The sequence below is a fragment of the Anarhichas minor genome, unplaced genomic scaffold, assembly GCF_050575085.1.
Source record: "Anarhichas minor isolate MPS153535 unplaced genomic scaffold, ASM5057508v1 ptg000023l, whole genome shotgun sequence".
Lineage (NCBI taxonomy): Eukaryota > Metazoa > Chordata > Actinopteri > Perciformes > Anarhichadidae > Anarhichas > Anarhichas minor.
In genome coordinates, this window is record NW_027466469.1 from 6,478,674 (window position 1) to 6,502,578 (window position 23,905).

A 23,905-nucleotide genomic window follows, 5' to 3' on the forward strand; every position below is an offset into this window, starting at 1 on the left:
AGTATCGCAATAATATCATGAATTGTTTTGGCATCTACAGTCATGTGGCGTGGTAAAAAAAGCCCCTCACCGACTCATAATGTCGAAGGTAAATAAAGGTTATGACATTAAAAAAAGTCTAAATGCTGTTTGTAATTCTGCGTATGACTGAAAAGAAGATTAGAAAATGATATGGCAGACATCTCTCTCTGAACTGTATCTTGAATACAACATTTATAAAAAAAAATAATAACTATAATGATAATAATAATAACAATGATATAAAAAACATATTATATGGATATTGTAAATATCTAAAGCTAAAGTTTCTGAAATGAAGGAGCAGGTTTGGTGAAAGGATTTGAACAAATACAAATAAAAATAGAAGTAAATAGACTAATAAATAATCCTAAAATAATTTGTCCTCATGTTCAGTACATGACAGGTTTTAATTCCTGTTACTACAGACACCATTACTATTAAAAGTACTGAGATTCCAGACAAGTACACATGAAGGCATCTGAATGTGTGTAAGTGACTCTGACCTAAATCTGATGAAAACGCACAAAACTCAATCCATAATCTGAGGGACATACCGAGACCATGTTCCTGCAGGTTTAACATTTCTGCAATGAGCTGGATGTGTGTATGATGATGAGGATGATGAAATATCAGAGGTGGTGGTGGTGTTAGCAGTAATTGGGTGTGTGTTTGGGGCAGCATAAATTGTGTTAGCTACTTCATTGAAAGACAATGGAGGACAAGATGTTGTGTGTAGTGTCACCCACGTGCTTCTGCACCACTATTGTCTGCCCTCCCTCCCTGGGAGAGGGGAGACGGAGGGGTGAAAGGAGGAGGAGGTGGAGGATGTGGGAGGAGGAGGTGGGTTAGTTGACTGCTCTGTGCATGTGTGTGTGTGTGTGTGTGTGTGTGTGTGTGTGTGTGTGTGTGTGTGTGTGTGTGTGTGTGTGTGTGTGTGTGTGTGTGTGTGTGTGTGTGTGTGTACGCGCGCGTGCGGGGAGAAGCACAGACGGCTCGTGGTAATTTGATGTGTGTCCCCGGGGATGTTTGATGGATTAATGCTAAGCAGCTCCCTCTTCCAAAGCACCACCTGATCTTTGGGGCTTGTGCCCCACATATAAAAGGCTGCAGTAGTGCTGAGCTCAGCTAGTCCAGCCATCTCTCTCTCTCTCTCCCTCTCTCTCTCTTTCTCTCTCTGCCTCTGTTTCTCCTTTGCCACTTTCTGTCTTCCTCTCCATCCTCCCTGTCCTCTGCTTTCTCTCTCTCTCTCTCTCTCTCTCTCTCTCTCTCTCTCTCTCTCTCTCTCTCCCTCTCTCTCTCGCTGTCTGCTGCTTTCACTACATTTTCTCTCTCTCTTCTTCCTCCCCTCTGGCTTTAAACCTTTGAGTCCAGGACAGATTTTTTTGTAAACCTTTTTTTTTAGTTTGGCCTTTTTCGAGAAGGCCGCTCGGAAGCTCAGCACATTTCTCCTCTTTTTTTAATTTAAATTTTTCATCATCAGCCTGGTTTTCTATGAGGCTCTAGCAACAGCATTTTTTTTTTTTTTTATTAAATCAGGGAAAGAAAATGCCACGTTCCTTTTTGGTGAAGCAGCCGAAGGTTCACGATTTCTCGTCTTCCAACTACTACCATCAGCAGCAGCAGCACTGGGACGACTCACACACTGTCACACATGCCATCACAGAGTCGGCCACCAACTTGGCGGTGCGTTTGAGTGAAAATGGTGAGTTTCTCTCTCCAGTTGTGTTTTAAACTTGTTGTGTCTGCCGGCTGGTAGCTATCGATTTCCTCCTTTGGAGATGATCCATACGGTGTTTAGCACAGAAGCGGCAAAAAAGGCAAAAATAAACAGACAGGGAATCATGCATGCTGTTCATGTTGTTGTGTTTGCTACATAATCGCTCTTGGAAATCCCCCCCCCCAAAAGGAAAAACAACAGGCGTCGCTCGCTCCCCCTTCCATATGCCTCAGGACTTTTGTTTTCTAACTCGGCGGATGCCAAATAGTATTCAGGTCACGCCGGCTCAATCTGCTTAATACTCCAACCAGATCACACAGCGGCCTTTGACTTTAATACTATTGTGCACATGAATGATGAGATATACGTGTACACGCGCATTAGGCTCTACATCTGATGCAAGCCTTTGTCAGGTCCAACTAGAAAGAAGAAGGAAAAAAAACACTCGAGAGAAAGCAGATAGCCACATGGGACTGTGTTGTCCTTAGATGGTGCAGTTGCCCTTGAGTCTCTCCTCTCATCAACCCCCTCCACCCCCCACCCCCGTTCATCTCTCCATCTCTCTCCATCTGATCCTGCAGGATGTTAGATAGCCACAGGGAGTAGGATTGCAGCAACACAATCCATATGTGGAGCAGCGAGAGGTGATGGAACAGGGTTTTTAGAAGATGGGTATTGACTGGGAAATAGAGAGTGCTGCAGGTAATTCAATAAAGTGCAACATGAGCAGTGCATTGGCAGACAGTAGATTTTCCTCCTCCGCGGGACTTCTACACGGAGGCGGGATGTGCAGAGCAACCCTGCAATACAAACAATATTTTGTATGCGTGTGTTTGGCTTTGAGAAACATCCAAAGAAATGTGCGCTTTGAGCAGATCCCACCCCCCAACACACACCCACCCACCCCTCCACCACCAGCATCACAGATCTTGTGTTCGAGTTGAATCATTTGTCCCCCAGATTTAGGATGCCAGCTGTCTGCTTCCCTTTGTGTTCCAGTGTGTGTGTGGAGGGGGGGATTGAGCTCAATATACCATTGACTGCTGTCAAGATCAACCCCCCCCCCCCGCCACCAAACACACACACTCACCCTCCCATCCCTCTTTGCCAAATCGCAGTCACTCTGTCACTCAATCTCCCCCTCACCATACTCATGAATGCTCTCAAAAATGCCACAGATGGGGAATGATCTGATTAAAATGATTTAGTGATTGAGGGGATTTCACTGCTGAGAAGCTCTGTTTTGATCACCCACCCCCACCCCTTCCCTCCCAGATTTAGATGTGCTGCTGCTGCTGTGAGGCGGCGACAGGTGGATCGATGGTCAGCCAAAGTACTGCTCCGCTGACTGTTTTGTCAATGTCAGCACATTGTGTTAGACTCATATTCAGCCACAATGCGCCTTTCACCTTTTTTTTTTTTCCTTCCCTATGATGGCACTTGTTGAAGCCAGTAGAAGTATTGATTGGGGCAGAATTGTGCACCCAAAGACTCATTAATATTTCATTCCCAAAGCTTACTGAACCTTGCTCTTACAAATAGCTTTCTGTATAGGATTCATATTGATTAGGGGTTTGGGTAAGAGGGCACTTTTCATCAGAGGTTATCAGGATCATGACAATGTTCCATCTCTTTACACATTGTATTTTTCCTTTCCCAGGCTACATCCACGATTACATCATCCCCTCAGTGTTGCAGAGCACAAAGGAGCCAGGTCATGAGCAGACCGGGCTCTCCTCATTGCCCCTGTACTCCCCAGGTGGCAGTGGCGGGGAGGAGTTCTCCGACCACGACATGGAGCATCCGGACAGTCCCGTCTCCAGCGGCACGGTCGAGTCGGACGGCAGCGGCCCTGAGCTAGACGTGTGCGGCATCGGCGCCTTCCTTGTCTCCGACGGCCGCTCCCGCCGGAGGCCCAGCCAGAGGCCCAGCCAGAGGCGTCCCCGCAAGGGAGGCAGCCAGTCGGACAGCAGCGAGGGCGTCGGCTCGGTGGACTGCAGCCCCGCCAAAGGGAAATCCAAAGGGCGTCACGTGTGCGGCGAGTGCGACAAGTCCTACGCCACGTCCTCCAATCTGAGCAGACACAAGCAGACTCACCGCAGCCTGGACAGCCAGCAGGCCAGGAAGTGCCCCACCTGCCACAAGGTGTACGTGTCCATGCCGGCACTGGCCATGCACATGCTGACCCACGACCTAAAGCACGAGTGCGCGGTGTGCGGCAAAGCCTTCAGTCGACCCTGGCTCCTGCAGGGCCACATGAGGTCCCACACCGGGGAGAAACCGTTCGCCTGTGCCCACTGTGGCAAGGCCTTCGCCGACCGCTCCAACCTGCGTGCCCACATGCAGACGCACTCAGCCTTCAAGCACTACTCCTGCAAGCGCTGCTGCAAGACCTTCGCGCTCAAGTCCTACCTGAACAAGCACTACGAGTCGGCCTGCTTCAAGGGGCACCAACCGGAGGATGACTGCAGCTCTGAGGACTGATCGCGACATATTCATCTTTTTCATTTCTATTTATACGCTTTTTAATAGTTCATACAAAAGTCGGAGAAAAGCTTCTTCTCAGGCTTTCACATGCATGCATCATAATCCTGCCTTTTGATATAAGCAATAACCTCACTTGAAATTATTCAGGAATTATGTATGAAATTCATAAAAAATCTCAGTGTTGTTCACAAGTATAGAATATTTTATATTGTTTTTTATTAATTGAAATTGCAATAATTTCCATGCCAGTATTATTTTATATGCCAACAAGCTCTTAATTTACCTCAAAAATATCTATTGCGTTAAAAAGTATTTGTGTATTTATTAATTTATTTAACTATTTATTTGCCAATTCTGAAGATTATTTATTTATTATTGGTTGATGTATTTGTGAATTTAACATGGATTTATGAGAAGCCATGTATTGGATTTGTTGAAAACAAAAGCCAAAATATATTCTGACACTCTATATTTCTGTCTGATCAATTTGGTGATGACAATAAAACCGATGAAAATAATTACTAAAACTCCCTCCCTCAAGCCTGAATACATGCAAAGCTGAAACACACATTTATAGTTGAACACATTAAATATGACATATTATAAATCATCTTCACAAGGGCAGTAACTTCTTATTCAAAATCCATTAGTTTGATCATGGGGAAAAAATGTAATATTCAGTAATGACTAGTTTGAATTCAAAATGTACAGACCATGACGTAGTTCACCTTGCAGTCCAGCGGAGGGCGCTCTTAAAATTCTTTAGACAAATGCAAATGGTAAATGGACTACACCTCATAATGCTTTTCTATCTCATTGGACGAAGCGTTTTACAATTTGCTTCTCATTCACTCACACTGATGGCAATGGAGTCGCCATGCAAGGCGGGATGTGTTGGGACTTGCCCAAGGACACTTTGACACGTGGACAGGAGGTGCCAGTGTGTGGAAGTAAAGTGTAGAAGGCAAAATTACCAATAAAGATAAGATTGTCTGAGGACTCACCTGCTAGCTGCAACCCAAAGTGAGCCAGCTGGGGCACCAGAAACGAGTGGAGTAACGTTTACTGTAGAACCTCGTCTGACTGCCCACTCAGGACCGTTGACTGTAAATAAGAAATGGACGTAGTCATCGTGACGTCACCCATTGGTTTGTGGGCTGCCGTTATGAAGCCTTGAGTTTGGGATTTTGGCCATCGCCATCTTGGTTTTTTGGATCCAGAAGTGACCATAAGTTACAAGCTAACGTCAGCGCTAGCTTGGTTAGCAAGATGCATTAGTAATTCACATGAACTGTCATACATAAGGATTATCTTATCCCACTGAAGGACAAATAAAGGATTATCTTATCTTATCTTATAACGGGGATGCAAATTTTTGGTGAGCGAAAAACAGGCTTGTTTGTAATGTAAGTAGCAGGAAAAATGAACAGCCGACTCCTAGAGTGTCTTTTAGTGCAACAAACTAAGCTAAGAAGTCAGGTATGTTGAGTGCAGACCTGCTAATTACAGCTACAGCGGCTGGCCACCAAGCATCCCCTGGTCATTAAAAGTGGCAGCCCTTAATTATGCATGACTTTAAGCCTTAATATGTTTTAGACGGGTGGGATATTAGCTTTAGAGACCAAACAATTTTTTTTGTACCCCGCTGTAAATATGTTTATTTCTGCTGTACAATTGGCCATTTTAATACAGAGGTCTATGGTGACAGACTCCCTTTTGGAGCCAGCCTCAAGTGGCCACAACCGTTTTGGGTTCATTTTTCACCCCCCCCCCCCAGAGGTTGCCGCTTGGTCAAGACACACAGTGCAGTTGTATGACACAAAGCGGGGAAATATAAAGACTATGCTCTGAGGTGTAAAACTGTTTTTCTGACCATCGTTGGACAGACATTGTTGTGCTTAAGTGACAGTAGCTGTATCCCAGATGCATTTCGCTATTCATGGGTATGGGTTGAATTATGTGTTTTCCACACATTACTTCGCAGATGATTTTGTTCCGTTTGCGTTAGCAAAGAAAATAGCAATAGCTTAGTTCACTGCTACGGAGCTGCAGTGAATCAGACAGACAGACTGTTGCGCTTATGTACTGGGAATTTTGAAATCAAACAAATCATTACTGATCCAATATTATATTTTCTACCCATGTTCAAATGATAGTTCAAATTTTGAATGAAAAGTGACAGCCCTAATGTGCAACAAATGTTTTTCACTTAACCTTTCTGCTCTATTTTTTTAGCTCATTGATGCTCCCCAGTCATCAGAATGAAAATAATGCACTACTAATTCCTAAGGCAGAGAGAAGGTTATATTCTATAAACTGTTTTAGTGAGTAAGGGGGCTCTTTTTCAATGTGATTTTGTTCTCCAGGGTCTCCCCACACAGTGTTGTAAAGTTTTACCTACATATTTGTGTTAACTCTGACCATGGTATCTGTGTTCTCTCCACTCATCACATGCTGGGACAGACTTCAGTCTGACATTCTGAAAATAAATAAAGTGTGTCCCAGCCTAGAGCCCAGGAAGAGCAGTGGACTTTGAAGCAAATGTCCCAGTATGAACACTTAAATAGCCCTTATCTGAATCATTAGGTCCTAAAAGAGTGTAAACATTTTACTAATTGCTGAATCCAGAGTTATTTGTATTCCTCCATTCACATGAATGAGAACTAGGCTGATTAAGGAAATGTTGCTTGCTCAATTGGATCATGGATGCAGAAGATCTCCTGAAAATCCAGGTGACTTAATTTGCATTTTATACTCGGAGGGCAAACTTCCCTCCTCCAACGCTGTATCCAGTGCTCTTTATACATCTATGGTCCCCACTCAGAGGCTGGGTCCTCCAAAGTCTGAATTTCTAGACCTAATGTGTCATAATGGCCTCTATATATATATATATATATATATATATATATATATATATATATATATATATATATATATATATCATATTTCAAAGAGCAGCCAACCTTTGCCTATTGTGATTGATTATTTAATGGTGTGTTCAGGCTAATCTCATCAGCTAGATAATGGGACCACAATCTGTTTACTAGGTATTTGTCATTTGGCTGATCATCTGTCACAAGCAATGAAACCACATGAGGTAGACCAATGGAAACCACTGCAGGATATAAATAATGCAGATGTCATGCAGACCATTATACAGTTACTAGTAACCTGCTACACTGCTATATGTGCATCACAACTCATGCTGTAAACTCAGCATTATGTGGTACTTTGTTGGCTGGCTTGCAACGTCTGCAGTGCTTCCCCTGACCAGCAGAGGGGGCAACCATACAAACCATACCACATAGGCATAATCTGACCTCCCCAGTGCCAGATCAGTTAGTACTACACATTAATGTGTTTGTCAAAAACAGCCACATTGAAAAGCTTGCATGTCCTCCCCCGACCCTGCCATGTTAGGAGATTCCTCACGAGCAGATCCTGGCCCTCCACAGCACAACGCTGCAGCCTGACCACAGGATGTGCTCTGGGTCAGGTGTCATGAGAACCATCGCTGCTAGTCCAGACCAGACAGAGCTGAGACCTCGGTGGCCCCCAGCCATCAACCCCTCATGGGGAATGCAAGTATGTGTCTCAATATACCACGGACTGGATATGGCTATTTTCAGACAAAATGGCCACCATTCAAAACACATATTCATGATAGTACATATGTATACATGTGCCCTCTCACACACACACTATAAGGGAGAACAGGTTAAATGTGGCCTGATGGGAAGATAAAAAATATACCTTAGATCTACTCTCTCCCATGTGTTGTAAGTAAAGCTTTAAAGGTGCTACAGAGACAATTTCCTTAATATCCAACATCTTCAAAGCTGCATGAATCATTATGTCTAAATGAACAATGGATAAAATGACCATGCGTAATGTGAAGGGGATCGCTCATAGTGACAAATGCACAGACAAGCAAGTTAGTGTCTTTCAGCTCATTGGTTTGCTTTTTACGGGGTTCCCTCTCACTCTCATTAACCTCATTTACACCAGTGAAGTTCCTTGAAAAAGGTCTCAAATACCAATGACTTATTACTCGCTCAAAAGTAATAAACTCACTATTAAATACAATACAATAAATACTAACACTGGTGGAGCTAGAAAATAAGCAAAATGGCAGCCAGTCGACAGTTTGGAAGTGTTGATTGACCATCAACAAAGCTCAGGATTCACACTGTCTCCAAATGAAACTGAACGATAACTGAATCTTGGCTAGCCAGTGGCTAACATTAGCATGGTAGCAAGCAAGGCCCCAGATATGAAAACATACGTTTGGACATACTGGAAAACTAATATCTGCAGTCCGAGTAGTATTGACCAGTGGTGGGCCGTCAGGGCCAGCAAGGCCTTCTCTGCTGGCCTAAACAGAATCACAAAGTTATAGCTATTTTATAATTTAATATTTTGTATCCCTATGTATTATAATTTATAAAAATATTTTGCCCATAATCTTATTTTCTCATTGCACAGCTACTGTCTTCCTCAGTTGCTCTACTTCCAGTGCAACTTGTTTTAAGTAGAGCTTTTATCGAATCAGATTTCACCTCTGTGTCACTAGGTAAGAAGAGAGGCCCGAGGCCTGCAGACTGACAAGTGAATCCCTTTGCAGTTTAAGTGAATGGGGACGATATTGTTGATTGTCATAGTGTTCAACCAATCAGATCTTTAGTTTGACATGTTGGGCCAGAGCCTTCTAGCTGGCCTACAAGTACGTCAGCATTAACGGGCAGCTCAGTTTTAAGGTGCAGCACTGCAGTGAGGTGCAGCGTGCGCTGTGATTGGTCAGTGGGCGAGCACGTGACTATCGTGAAATGAAACTTAAGGAAGCTGGCAAAGCTTAGTCGGAGTAGTAAGGGTTCAAAATGAAAGATATGGAAGAAATAATGACGTTTTTTTTGCATTTTGCTTGGTGTAGATGTTTTTTTTTTACCTAGCTTTGTTTTTTTAACACTCAATGGCTGAAGGAGGAGGAGAAACGGATTTGTGAGTTGGGATTTAACCGTGGGATTAAACTCTTTGTCAACAAAGAAAGGAGGATGAGCTTGTCTTTAAGTGAACAGCATTTGGTAAGTGAACTGCGTTTGTTTTTTTACATCTAATATCTGAATGGTCTGTGCCCTCGAGTGTGTAGCAGAATGCGTGTTGCTGCTGTTGTTTTCCCGTTAAGCTAGTTTAGCGTAGCCTCCCAGAACACGTGCGGTGCCTCAGCTGTTTTTTGTTTTTGTTTTTTTTGTTCAGGGTTCAGAGGTCACACAGCCCGTTGTCTCCTACGTGAGCGCAGAAAACATTATATTTCCCACAATTTAAGCTTCTGCATTTTCCAAATGCACTAGTATTATTCAAACGTATTGTTTGGTTCGTAAGCCTTGTACCGAACGGTTTAATACGAATACGTGCATGTGTTCAGCTGCAGGACAGCAGTGAAGGCCCAGGTATAAAATGCATGGCCCGCCACTGGTGACGGGCCATGACCAGGGATTGACCAATCACGTTTGAGTGATTCTCTCTTTCAAACTCTCAGACCAGAGTTGGTGATGGATTAAACTAACAAAGACGTTGTGAGTTGGTGAGTGGATTAAACTAACAAAGACGGCTTTGATCTTGTTTCTGTCCGAGTTTGATTGAAGTCAATCAGCGAGGTAAAATGACGGTTTCTGTTAATGGAGTCTTGTGGCTTTGAGGAACACATACTGTATATTCAACTTTTATTTCAGACTCATGAGTCCATATAGTATCAAAAAACACAAATACAACAACAACATATAAAATACAATACAATACGAGGACACCAAGACACAGGTGTAATATTGCAGTTTAAAAAAGTCACTCGTTGTTAAAAACATACAGACATTTGTTCCAATGTTTCCAGAAACAAGAAGAATACCTTGTGTCACTTTGTGGTGGATCAGTTAAGGCCTTTATAATTACATTTTCTCAGTCATCTGTATAGTGGCTGCTACTTTTCACATCTAACATGATGAATTAAGGGTTTAATTCAGTCAAACCAGAGTTAGTGATTGTTGGAACAGCGGAAAGACTTCTTTGAAGGTTTTGATGAGTTTTATTTTGTTAATGTGGAATTTGAAAGAAGTGTGTTTTGATGGTCAATGAGATCAAATTACTGTTGTCTGACGGAGTGTGGTGGCTTTGAGAAGAGCATATTAATTGCATGTGTTGTACGTCAATAAATAACAATAGTTTTTTTCTTTATCGTACATTTACTTCGACGTGCGTCACATAGCATCGTGCCAGAAAAGTGGCGAGAATTAGCACGTACACCAGTGTCATGTTTCCATCACTGCCGATCGTAGCTGGAGCCAATGAATACCTGTGAGTCATTTGTCCTGGGAATGAATGCTGATTGCAACTTGACAAAAGCCAGATGTAAGCGGGTGTTAGTGGGGCTTATGTCCAGTGGGAAAGGGGCTTTAGAGCAGTGGTTCTCAACTGGTCTGGCTGCGGGACCCACCATCACCCCTTAATGACAAGCCGCGAGCCACGACCCAAATTATATATATATATATATATAATTTGGGTATATCTATATTCAAGAAGTCTAGTAGTAGTAACGTCTCTGTGTAGTAAACTGTCAAATCAAATAAAGAAAGTACACATCAATTATATTTTAACAAATATTATTCTCATTTTTCAAATTTAACTGGATGGATTATAAATAATACATAGAAATACATAAATAAATGTTCTTCTCATTTCAAGTAAAATAACGGCTGGATTAAAAAATAAATTACGTAACAAAATTCATTTTAGAAAAATTATTTTCACTGAATTGCCCTGCAGCTTTAAATTCAGTTCATTCAGGGTGAAGTGAAAAAGCCACAATATTATATTTTTCTCATCTTCCAAAAAGAGAAATTAGTGTTGGAAGAATTCACCTCTATGACTCTGTCCAGTCAGAGTCTAATGACTCTGGTCTCTCTGGCCATTTTTCTCTTTTGGAAATCGTCCTATGATTTGACTTTCACAACTCTCACTTCAATAGTCCTGCTCTGCTGTCTATATCCTCGTCTCTCCCCCATGTGTCACGGTGTGTGTACATGTCACTCAAGTCAGGAAACTTGTCAGAATGCCCATATTTGATTGGCTGAGCTGCATCACGTGATGTGATTCACAATGCATTGGTCAGTATTTTTCCTGCACTGCTGAACAAGTGCCGTAAATGCTGGAATAATTCCGCTGCATAAAAAATGCCCTTCAAAATAAAATCACATTTTTTTTTTTTTGTCAGGCAAAAGCCCGCGACCCACTGAAAACGGGTCCGCGACCCACTTTTGGGTCGCGAGCCACCAGTTGAGAATCACTGCTTTAGAGAGTAGCTAGTGAACAAAGTGAAGCACTGAGCAGCTAAAGAGAGATATTTCCCCCAGGAGTTGGTGTTAAAAGCAGCTAAAACACGAGTGAATATCAGACAGGCTGTTTGCTACACAGTAAATGTAACAATTTTGTAAGTCTCACTTTGTCAGTGTTGTGTTTACACTAGGGCTGCAACAACGAAGCGATAAAATCGATAAAAATCAATTATAAAAAGAGTTGGCAACGAATTTCATTATCGATTCGTTATGTCGCGCGATTATTACGGCACTCGCGGAGATGTTTGAGTATAAAAAAAAAAAGTTGAGTTGAGCGCCGGTCTCGCCGGGGACTATTTTGTTCATTCGCGCTGGACGCGCCGGAGAAGGGGCGTGGCTTATTGCCCTGAAAGCCGTTCAACTGTCCGCCATTAACCATGGAAAAAATAACCTCTATTTCTGCTTAGTACGTGTTGTGGAAGTCCCAGATATCCCGTGAAACTAAACGCAGTCATGTCTGGGTTCATAACATTGTCCAGAGGAGCTCTGTGGATTTTATCTAAGTGTATTCACTATGTCTAGCAAGCCACACGTCGCTGTTTACTACAGCTGTATGAACACAAAATAAACTGATTTGGCTGTGATTTAACGGCAATAAACCAACAAAAAGGGACTCCGAAATAACTACGTAATGATGCCGATTTGTACTTGTCGTCTCCGACAAAAAGGGACTCCGAAATAACTACGTAATGATGCCGATTTGTAGGCTACTTGTCTTCTCAATGGAGCTCGGATGGGTCGGTGTTAGGCTATGCTAACATTGTAGCAGCTCCACCAACACTCAGAATAACGTCATCTAGACGTAAATACGGCAGCGTCTATTCATTGTTTGTACCATGTGGTTTACACACACACATTTATGCACATAGTTTGGTCCGGTCTCTATTGATATGAGGTATCGTAGAGCTCTGGGTGAACACAGACGGCTACAGTATTTATTTCCTGATTCAACAACGTAAACATGTTGGAGTCCTTGATGAGGAGGAAGGGAGTTCAACAGCAGGGTTAGTCACTACAGAATCCTACTTTTGTTCCGTTTTGAAGTGAGGAACGTAACGTCCCTCCAGTAGCTCTTCTGGTGCTGTTGTTTACTCATTATCCAGCTTGACAAGCATGACAAGTTAGCGTTAGCTCGTTAATAACAGTAGTAAAGCAGGGGTGGTATAGTTTGCAAGACTAAAGACACGTTTTTATTCACTCGCCTTTTTTGGCCCATTAATATCCGATTCATCGATTAATCGAAAAAATAATCGCCAGATTAATCGATTATTAAAATAATCGTTAGTTGCAGCCCTAGTTTACACCTGTTTCTGCTGCACACAAGAGGCCAATACGAAAAATGAAATCTATTAATCAAACTTTACTGTAAAAAGTAATTACTGTTTAATATGTATCTGAACCAATTAATCAATTAATGGATATCTAGCAGCGGGGGGTGGAGAACGTCAGGGTCTCGGGATCGCCTCTACTGTTTGCAGATGATGTGGTCCTGTTGGCCTTCTCGGAGCGTGACCTCCAGCATTCACTGGGGCGGTTTGCAGCCGAGTGTGAAGCGGCGGGGATGAGAGTTAGCGCCTCCAAATCTGAGGCCATGGTGTTCTGCCGGAAACCGGTGGATTGCTCCCTCCAGGTGGGGACGGAGTGCCTACCGCAAGCGAAGGAGTTCAAGTATCTCGGGGTCTTGTTCACGAGTGAGGGTAAGATGGAGTGGGAGATCGACAGGCGGATCGGTGCGGCTGCAGCAATAAAGCAGCCGCTGCACCAGACCGTCTTGGTGAAGAGGGAGCTGAGCCGTAAGGCGAAGCGCTCAATTTACTGGTTGGTCTACGTTCCTACCCTCACCTATGGTCACGAACTCTGGGTCGTGACCGAAAGGACGAGGTTGCGGCTACAAGCGGCCAAAATGAGTTTCCTCCGTAGGGTGGCCGGGCTTAGCCTTAGCGATAGGGTAAGGAGCTCAGACATCAGGAAAGAACTTGGAGTTGAGGTGTTACTCCTTTGCGTCGAAAGGAGTCAGCTGAGGTGGTTCGGGCATCTAATCAGAATGCCTACTGGGCGCCTCCCACTGGAGACCCCGTGGAAGACCCAAAACACGCTGGAGGGATTACATCTCCCAGCTGGCTTGGGAACGTCTCAGGATCCCCCAGAATGAGCTAGAAAATGTTGCGGGGTAGAGGGAAGTCTGGGTCAGCCTGCTTGGGCTGCTGCCACCGTGACCCGACCCCGGATAAGCGGAGGACAATTGATGGAGGGATGGATGGATGGATTAGTCTATTGCCCAATAATTGAATCAACAACTATGGATCAGTTAATCATTTCAAGGTCCCATATTGTAAAAAGTCAGATGTCCGTGTCTTTTTTGATTATAAAGCAAGTCTAGGTGCTATATAAGTACTGTGCAGTCAGGACTTCCGTTATGTTGTGATGTCACAACTGTACAGTCACTGGTAGAAGTGCCGCTAAACTGGGTGTGTAGTTGACTCACCCATGAGTCCATTGATGCTGTGAAGACGGCGACATCGCAGAAGCGGAAGAGAAATGATGACCAATCAAAGCAGACTGGGCTTGTTTGTGAGGGGGTCTTAAAGAGACAGGCACTTAAACGGAGCGTTTCAGACAGAGGGTGAATACAGGTATATTCAGACACACAGTATGAGGAAAATAAAGTGTTTTTTGAACATTCAATCATGTATTCATGTTCCTTTAGAAACCCAAAACACAAGTATGAACATTAAAATGAGCATAATATGTGCCCTTTAAGTCATTTACCAAACATAAATGCTGAACCTTTACTATCTCAGCTTCTCAAATGTGAAGATTCACTGCTTCTTTCTGTTTTACGTTGTGAATTGACAATGACAATAATGGTTATTTGCATCCCTTAAATAAACACTTTCCTTAGTAGGACAAAATGACAAATAAGGCTCACTTGACCCCTTTGTACCCTGTGGCCCGACTCTGAAAAGGATATAGTCATAAAACAAGCAATCATGCTCTACTGTACATGTCGGCAAACATAAAACCTCCACCAGAGACAAAGGAGCAGAGCACTGCTGCAGGTCAACAGTGCTTGCCAATCAACACGGAGGATATGATCTCCGTGTCCAGAGCCTGGAGAATGACCTCAAGGACAAAACGGATGAGACTTTTTATAGCCCCCTTTATCGGACCGAAAGCCATGTCTGTTGCCTCATGTCAGACAAGCTTTTATAGCCAACTTGTAGATCTCTCTGCTGCGATAAATTGTGTTGACCCGCGGAGACCTTGGCTCAGGGGTCCCAGGTGACTCTGGAGGAAGGCCACAGACGTGGGCCGGAGGAACGTCAAGCCCAGCCTGCTAGACATTAAAGGCAGCGGTGGGCTCCTTCAAAAGAATCATTGCGTGTGAGTCGACGTCCTGTATCGCAGGGGTTGACTTGATGTTCTGCCTGTTTGGGGACCTTCGGGGATCCCATGGGAGATGATGACACACTGGCTCACCAGCCCCCAGGGTCAAGAAACACCTGCTTCTTTTAGATATTGGTCCCATAAAGTATCCTCAGGGTGTTTATTTTAGCTGTTACCTTTAGTGGCTCAAAGTGTACAACAGACATTCACCGATAAAACATTTTCCCATTTGGAGCCGGGGACCAATTCCTAACAGTGATGTCATCTAATATAAAAAGACAACTTGGCATCTTCAAATGAAGGATTTGTCAGGTCTTTAAAGCGAGAGGTGAGACGAGCGGCGGATGTGGCTTGAGGTCATTTGTTGAACTTTTAATGGAACGCCGCCCCACCTGTCTCGGTTGCTCAGACTGTCAGGAGCTGTGAAAGACGATCAGCGTCGTCTTCAAGGGGGTGAATGCGTGGGGGAGTAGGGTGGAGGGAGGGGAGGAAGATGGGCAGATAAGCGCTGAGTCTTATCTTGAGGTCACATTGAGGGTCAAATGAAAGATGATACTGGTGCTACTGTTCTGGGGGTTACAGTAGCTTTGCTCTGCATGAGAAGCAGCAACTAATTCACCCCAGGAGACAACTGGACTGATGATGAATTCATTATCTGGGTTAACTGAGGGTCCAAATAGCTACAACCATGGCCACTGAAGAAGACAGCTAAAATAAATATAAATAAATCCTAGGTTCCCCTGGTTCTGTAAAGGTTTTTATGTTTTTTCCATGGCATGTTACGTCCTGCTTATTTAATCAGGGCACACACAGAAATGTTATATTACATGCTGGAACTACTTCTTGGATAACAACAGTTGGGGCTAGGGTTTGCTACGCTCGAAGGTTGCCATTTTAAAAAAATGTACAGGATTTTGATGAGAAGCTGTCAATTGTCAGTCGTAAGAGACAGACAGATACGCCTGACAGCGGCATTTTCTGGAGTCACAACCCTAGAACATAAGAAGTGGACGTAGTCATGGTGACGTCACCCATTGGTTTGTGGACAGCCACTTTGAAGCCTTGAGTTCGGTGATTTCGCCGTTGACATTTTGGATTACGGCCATCGCCATGTTGTTTTTTTTGCTGCCAATGAATGTAAGTGACCATATTTGGAATGCGGAGGAGTGACGTAGAGACGCCGTATACATCTCTGGTAGCAGCAGAGACCTGTCAATCACAGTAAGCCCGCCCTAAAGCATATCCTGCTTTATGGTCTATTTGACTCTAAATGGACCATCATTTACTAAATGAACATCATGCTGTATTAAAGAAGACTTGAAACTAGAGATTGAGACCATGTTCACAAATGAGAAGTAGAGTAATTTTCTCATAGACTTCCATACTTCCAGGCTTCTTTTTGCAACCGGAGGAGTCGCCCCCTGCTGGTCAGTAGAGATAATGCAAGTTTTAAGACACTTCTGCATCGGCTTCACACGGCAGAACAGGAGTTTTTTTTAAAAATAAATAAATGTTTGTTCTGCCACTCTTTGACATCAGTTCATGACAGATTGGCATTTCCATTTTCTGCTTTTTTGTGTCTGTCTGAGGGGGCAACCTCCGATTCTGAAAATTCAGACCAATGCTCAAATGTACTAAAGCTGCATCCTCTCTAATGTCCATCAGGGGGCGACTCTTCTGGTTGTAAGTCTATGAGAAAATGACTCTACTTCGCTCTTGATTTATTACCTCAGTAAACATTGTAAACATGAGTTGATGATCTCAATCTCTAGTTTCAAGTCTTCTTCAATACAACATGATGTTCATTTAGTGAATTATGGTCCATTTAGAGTCAAATAGACCATAAAGCAGGGTATGCTTTAGGGCGGGGCTAACTAGTGATTGACAAGTTGCTACTACGGCATGGTTCAGCATTTGGTTGTACTAAAAAACCCTTGTTGGCTATTTTTCCGGTAAGGACATTACAAACAAGCCTGTTTTTCACAAGACAAGATTAGTACCCAAGCTAGCTAACCAAGCTAGTGTTAGCTGCTGTAGGCCGGCCTCACCTCACTTGGTTAAAGAGACATAGAAAAAGCCAAAGATGAGGATATCACAGTCCTGTGTGGCAGCAGGTGATTTCAAGCAAAATGCAGGGAAATTCAGTGCAACGTTACGACAGTGAAGAACAAAAAACTGTTATTGATTTAGAGGTATTCCAAATATACAGTAGCTCCCAATAAATATGCAGTAGATGCCGTTTTCATGTACATTTGCCGTTTTTCTAGTCTAAATTATTCAAAGCAGGTCCAACACACACACACACACACACACACACACACACACACACACGCAGATAACTCATAAACGGCCCTTGCAGCAGGCTGCAGCTGGCCGTTAGGAGGAGGCTCTTTTCTCCTCAGTGCAGCTGTTTCCGATGAGTCAAGTAATCTGACCGCAGTCTTTCCCAGCAGACGGTTAACACTGACAGGCCATACGCTCATCGTCTCGTCACTCCATACTGTGCAGTGGAGGTATTGCAGAAGGGAGTATATTGTCTGGCATCTGCATCGTTTTAGGGATCTGTTTTTTATTTTAGATGTATTATAGCCAAAATGAAATGAAACCACTTGGCCACTTGTATTGGTCTTTTAATAAAAGTAAGATATCAACCAGTCATGATGTTAAACCTGTTAAACCTGCAAATAAATTCACTAAACAATGCCATTGTGTTTTCTTTTTTTAAAGGAACAGTGTGTAGGGTTTGGTGGCATCTAGTGGTGAGGTTGCAGATTGTAACCTACTGAATACCTGTCGGCTCACTCCTCCCTTTCTAAGACTGGTAACGTGAGTCGCTGAGTGCAAAACCGTGGCAACGGCGTTGACCTCGCTCAGAGGCCATCCTTACCATAATAACACTACTATAGGAGCAACAGAAGTCAAACAGTCACCTTTCACATTATAAATAATGATGTATATCATTGTTAATATAAAAATAATGATTACTTCAAAGTCATCCAAAACTGTCTGAACAATTTGCTGACATGAGATTAACAATTGTTCATTCCTAAAACGGATGTCCTGAGGCCTCATTACATCATCATCATTCCATCAAATCCTATTTGGTCTCAGTTTAGGATGACATTTATGATTCTTGGTATTACAGAAACGTATTTTCTAACTGCATTAAGAAAAAAAATCCACTCTAATTTTAGGATAGGAATCAAGCTATTACAGAACCGTCCTAACTTAGGGTTCATAGGACGACATCGACCCTGTCCTAAATTAAAAATGACTGTAACAATGAAGATGGGGAACAACATGGAAATAGAATGATTGAAAGGCTACTCAAACCGCGTGATGACGTTCTAAATTTCGTGGATGTGTTATGGATATTTATCGCCCGCTAACACGATCCATTTTAAATTTGATCAAAGCTTAAATTGAACGCCTGTCTTTTATTCCGCGAGTAGCCAGGTACTAATCAAAGACACAGCCATGACGGGACGAGCACTGATTGAAGAAACACATTTACAGTCATAGTAACAATGTCTTATAAGATAGGAGGTGTACATTGCTTTTGTAATAGGAAGGTCTTTTTTATCTTTGAAACTTGAGGAAAGGACAAGCAGTTAGCATATTTTCCTGTTCGGAGGCCCCTTGTAATCAACCTGAAGTAATGTCACTACAACGGCTTTAAGAGCCTTTATTGGCGCACGTTGAGCATCCAGCAATAGTCTAATTGATATTTCAGAAGACTTTTCTTTTCAGAATATCCCTTGTATTAGAAAGATTATGACTAACAGCTCTCTATATTATTTGTTGGCAGCTTCATCCCATGATGTTGTCATCAGCTTCCAAAAAGCATTTAGTGAAACCTCATACACCGTTCTCACGTCTTCCCTGACACGCACTTCATTAGGACTTTAATCACCTCACCAGGCATGTAATGGCATTCCTTTGGTTGATGCTGGTGGGGGGGGGGGGGGGGGGTTAAAGTATTTACGCTTCCAAACTGTGAAGCGTGGTGGTGTTGGGGGGAGAGTGAGTGCAGCGGGGTCGTGTTGCTGGCTGGCCTGCGCGTGGTAAAACACCATGGTGTCCCTGCTTTATGAGTGGAACCAGGTTCCACTCGGGTCGCCATTGTTGGTGCAGCTGAGCCGGGGGGTGGGGGTCGTGTTTGTAAAAACAGACCCGTCGATGGCACTCTCTCCCCTTTACCAGTGGTCGCCCCTCCTCCCGACCCCTGCACCAGCACCGGTCAATCTGGAAGCCATTTGCTCGGTTTTCCACAGAGAAAGTTCAGGCTTGATCACCTCCAGCATCTGCTGAGTGTTTATTTACCCACAGCAGTTAACCCATTAGACAAACTGAAACAGGGCAACTGTAGAGCCACCGATCACTCTGGCCCTCTGAGGACAAGGAGCCAGCACGGGGGGCCAACTGTGTTTCTAGAAATTATCTAGATGGAACACTTTTACTGCCGGGGGAAACATGCTTAGCATTTTAACATGCGTCTTTTCAAGACGATGCTGTTTTTGTAGCCTATAATAACTTTTTTTCTCAACCTGATCATTTGATAAATTACCTTATTTGAAATGTTTGGTCATTAGAAGCTCCTTCTGCGCTCTTGAAAAACAGACTGCAAAAGCATGCCACGTTCACATTCACAGCTTGACATCTGTCCAATTGTTGCCTGAAAAACGAAGCAGAAAAGGTGGAGAGACTGGTAAAACTGAAGCAGCTTTTGAAAGGAATTTCAGTTAGGAATTTGAGAGGACATTCTGTCATGAAATGTCTGCAAGGTGCAAGAAGTCACAAAAGCCTCATGCCATATGGCAGTTTATTAGGAGCGCCTAGCTAAATCTGACAGTCTGTACGAACTTTATCTGCAGAGAGGGACGGTGTCAAGAAAGGGAGAGTGTTTTGTATATTTGCTGAAGGGAGAGTAGTCTGACTTTCTAGGGACTTGCTAGAAAAAGTGGGCTTTTGCCACGAGGCACAGAAATGCATGTTTGCCATTTGTAGAGGCCCATAATCCTGTTTTTTCAGGGCTGAACCAGGGCTTTATTTTCCACAACCTAGTCAACTAGTAACTATTATGGCCAATTTGTTGTGGATGCGGGAGCTACACTGTAGCGTAGTGATCTGCTGCGCATGTGTGGAACGCGTCTTCCAAGAGGACAGTTTAAAAAGAACCAGGCCTCTACACGTCCGTGGTGTCGGCAGCTATCCATGTTATCCAGCTATCCCTCTTTTTGAAATTTAACTGAGGCTTTAATCACCCAGTGCGTGAAAGCAAATCTGCTACATACAGAATGAAAGCTTACTGGTGCTGATACTCTGATGACAAAATGTACGCCGCGCAGACAGTACAACTTTGCTTTTAGCCTCGGTTATGCTTTCCACAAGGATGGTCGAGTAAACCCTTGGATCTTGTATACTCTGTTTGGTTTCTCCTGGCCTCAAACCAACATTGTCAGGGCTCCTCAAAGTTCTACATTGGAGCAAAAGCCGGCCGCACAGAACCCCTCACCAAGGACAGTGTCTGATGGTGTGATGTCACTTTTTGACAGACACTCGCGACCCTCGTGGATGTACAAATTCGTTCATAATACATGATACTAATAATTGAATAAATTTGACATTATTTTATGTTTGTATTTGTTAAAATGTCTTTTGAATTCAACAAAAGAACATATTTTAACTAAGAATAATTGAATCAGCTAAATCAATTGAGCAGCTCATTACTATTTGCCTTATTGTGACAAATACGTCACATTGTTTTTTATACGATGTACGATTATAAGTTTAAAAGCCCGATGTGACATATCCGTCAAAACAATATTTTCATAAATTGTATATATAAATTAGTTTGATAAACATGGTTAGAACAGTTTAGAAGTAATGTAGGACATGTTATCAACGCATTAGAATTTAGCAACAAAAACAACCTTTTTGAAATTAGCTAGTTCTGTCAAATGTGCTGACCAGCCAGGCAGCCATGCTGAACTTTCCAGTATAAATTGTCTGTGACAACTGTGCACGGAGGGTTCTTATGGGTTGAGTAAATGTTCTTAGTTATGTTACTATCATCAAACCCCTCAGTGCTGCTCTGTGTGGAAGCATCTGCATCTGAAGGTCACCAAACTATCACTCCAAAGTCAAAAGTCTCTACTCCTACAAAATAAAGGCTCGTTTGGGTGAAGGTGCGCCCACACTCAGCCCGATGCCTGCGACTTTTAGGACCAAAACATTTGGGAGGAAATCTGGGAGCCCCTGCATGTGCCCCACCCACCCTCTCCTCCAGCTTTGGGGCTACTGTAGCCGCTATAAGAGCCCGCCCTGACCCGATCACCGCCACACTGGACCATCCACCCTACGGGGAAGTGTCAAAACAAACTGGGGGAATTCTGCTGTCCAAACCTGGGAGTTACAGCGACTTTTCACGCGCCGCTCTCGTCTGCATGCAGCTGTTTTCTTACTTGAATATAAGGGATCGGCTTTTCCCCCTCCGGGAAACACTTGCCTCCACATGATGGCTTTCACTATGCTGAGGCCGGTCTCGACGCATTCCTTCTCTTACCCCGCTGACCTGACCTTGATGTCGGACGACGAGGAGGGGAACCGCAGCGAGAGCGACGGCAGCACCGACCAGGGCTACGGCTGCTGCGGGATTCCGGGGGACGGTTACGGGCGGGGGTCCTGCGGCGTGGTGCCGCATCGGAACGCCGCGAACGCCAGGGAGAGGCACCGGACCCAGAACGTCAACACGGCCTTCACGGCGCTGCGGACACTCATCCCCACGGAACCGGTGGACAGGAAGCTCTCCAAGATCGAGACGCTGCGCCTGGCGTCCAGCTACATCTCGCACCTGGCCAACGTGCTGGTGGTCGGCGACGGGAGGCAGGACGGGCAACCGTGCCTGAGCTCGGTCTACAAGGAGGTGAAGGGGGGCGGAGGAGGCAAAAAGCCCCGGAATATCTGCACGTTCTGCCTCAGCAACCAGCGGAAAGGGGTAAGATATTCAGTATATATATAGGCCTACATATGATATATGAGCATACCATGCCAAGCTATTTATGCAGTTTCAACTTTTATGACACGTTCGCCCGTTATTTTAAAATAGGGATCCAAGTTACATGCCAATTAGAAAGTTTAGGTGGGATTTTAAATAAAACGTACTTGGTTGATCATTTGTATGCTGAATGTCCAATAAAACCATAACATTTCTGAAAACATCGTGGACAGACGAGAGACCTCAAAAGTTGCAAATTTATAAATGGGGTTCAGCATGAAAATATGTGCTGCTCAGTGCATTCAGAACGCTAAATAATTATAAAAAGTCCGAATATAAATGAATATTGTTTTGAAGAATGTGATCCCCCCATTAATTCTGGTGGGACATCATGTGTTGTCACTCCAGCATGAATGCCTGCTATTCTATTTACATATCAGAATTTAGGGATGAGAGCTATATGAATGTCGTTGGCAAAAAATACTTTTTCTATTCTACACTGAGTTTGAGTAAATTGACATCTCCTCTTGGTTAGACTTTTACAGAAAATTGTTGGAGTGGAATGAGTCTCTTCCACTTTGGAGAGGAGGGTCAGGCTGGAATTAGCTGCATACATCTCAGTAAAACATGGACGTGGTCCATCATATCATTAAAACCTCTGTGTTGAGATTCAGTGTATTTATTGGTGCCATATAATTCAGTGCATGGAGGTAACTACTGTGATTAATCCATTTTAGACAGCTGTTTAATTGCACTGCACCTGATAATGTGCTCTTTGTGCTAATGTGCTCTTAGGAAAGTATATCAAAACATCTGAACTTAAAATATATTTCCTATCGACACAGTGACAGTAACCTTCATCTTTGTTCACAGGCGAAAGACAGACGAGACTGTGTGAAAATGCACGGCAGTGGCGCAAGACAAATTAGTCGGCGGTGAAACTGTCTGTGAGGAGGATTGGATGGACTCTTCGGAGCAGACTTCGGGCAAACCTCCACCGACCGTTCCTAGAGTCTGGAAGCAGCTCAGTCTTTGAGGGCCACTCTGACTTTGTGGTTTGGCTCCTTGGTCACTTTGCCCTGTGAGATTAGAGGATTTGCACCAAAAGCATCACCAGCAGATACACTCACACCTGCCAGCACTAAGTAACGTATGAGGGCAATATTGTAAAAGGGAGAAAATGAGTGCTGCTATGTGGATGTTTTGTTCATTTGAATGACAAACATGTTCAGGGGATTGGTGAATTAGACATACAGTGGAATTACACAATGATTTATTTTTGTTTTTTTGCATTGTTCATTTGTACTTTAGCAGTTTGAAATCTGCAGACCACAGAATATACAACATCTCCTGCTCTGGATTACTAAAAGGTTTATTATCACGAAGCAGCATAAGTAATGCTAATTATTACTTATAGGCACAATCCATAATCCAAATGTAAATAAAAGGGTATCATTGCCACTCAAATTCAAAACAAAGGATTTTTAGATGAGCTTAAAGTTCTTCAATAAACTAACCGATAAAAGACTAAAACCTATGTAATTAAAGTTTTATGATGCTAGTTAACATGGATGGATTACTGAACGGGCTTACCGGACACAGGTCCAGTGGCCCAGTGTCAGGGGCCCCCTGGCCTTCACCTACAAAATGCACGTATACAACCATGAACAGACTCAAAATGACCAGAAAGAGACATAAAACGACTACAAAGAACCAAAACAACAACAAAAAGATACTTAAACAACTCTAAAGTCTGTGTGTCTTGCTCCTATGTGGTGGTGGGGCCTATTGCATGCCTGTGCCTAGGACCCATGTCTCATATTCCGCTCATGCATGGTTCCGGTTTATTTTCATAAAAAATGTCTTCTTTTATCTGTAGGTCAAACTGTTTAGACACATGTGATATGACCTGAC

At 43.4% G+C, this 23,905-nt stretch overlaps 1 protein-coding gene and 1 pseudogene across 1 annotated transcript; both read left to right on the plus strand.

Annotated features, from left to right (window-relative positions):
- The first annotated feature begins 1,042 nt into the window (after positions 1–1,042).
- On the plus strand, positions 1,043–4,222 carry LOC142955408 (transcriptional repressor scratch 1-like). Its single transcript, XM_076096915.1, has 2 exons — positions 1,043–1,723; positions 3,399–4,222. Exons 1-2 carry the CDS (start codon positions 1,567–1,569, stop codon positions 4,220–4,222), a joined length of 981 nt encoding a protein of 326 aa, XP_075953030.1. The 5' UTR covers positions 1,043–1,566.
- Positions 4,223–21,440: 17,218 nt separating this feature from the next.
- On the plus strand, positions 21,441–22,930 carry LOC142955485 (transcription factor 15-like; annotated as a pseudogene).
- The last annotated feature ends 975 nt before the right edge of the window (positions 22,931–23,905 follow it).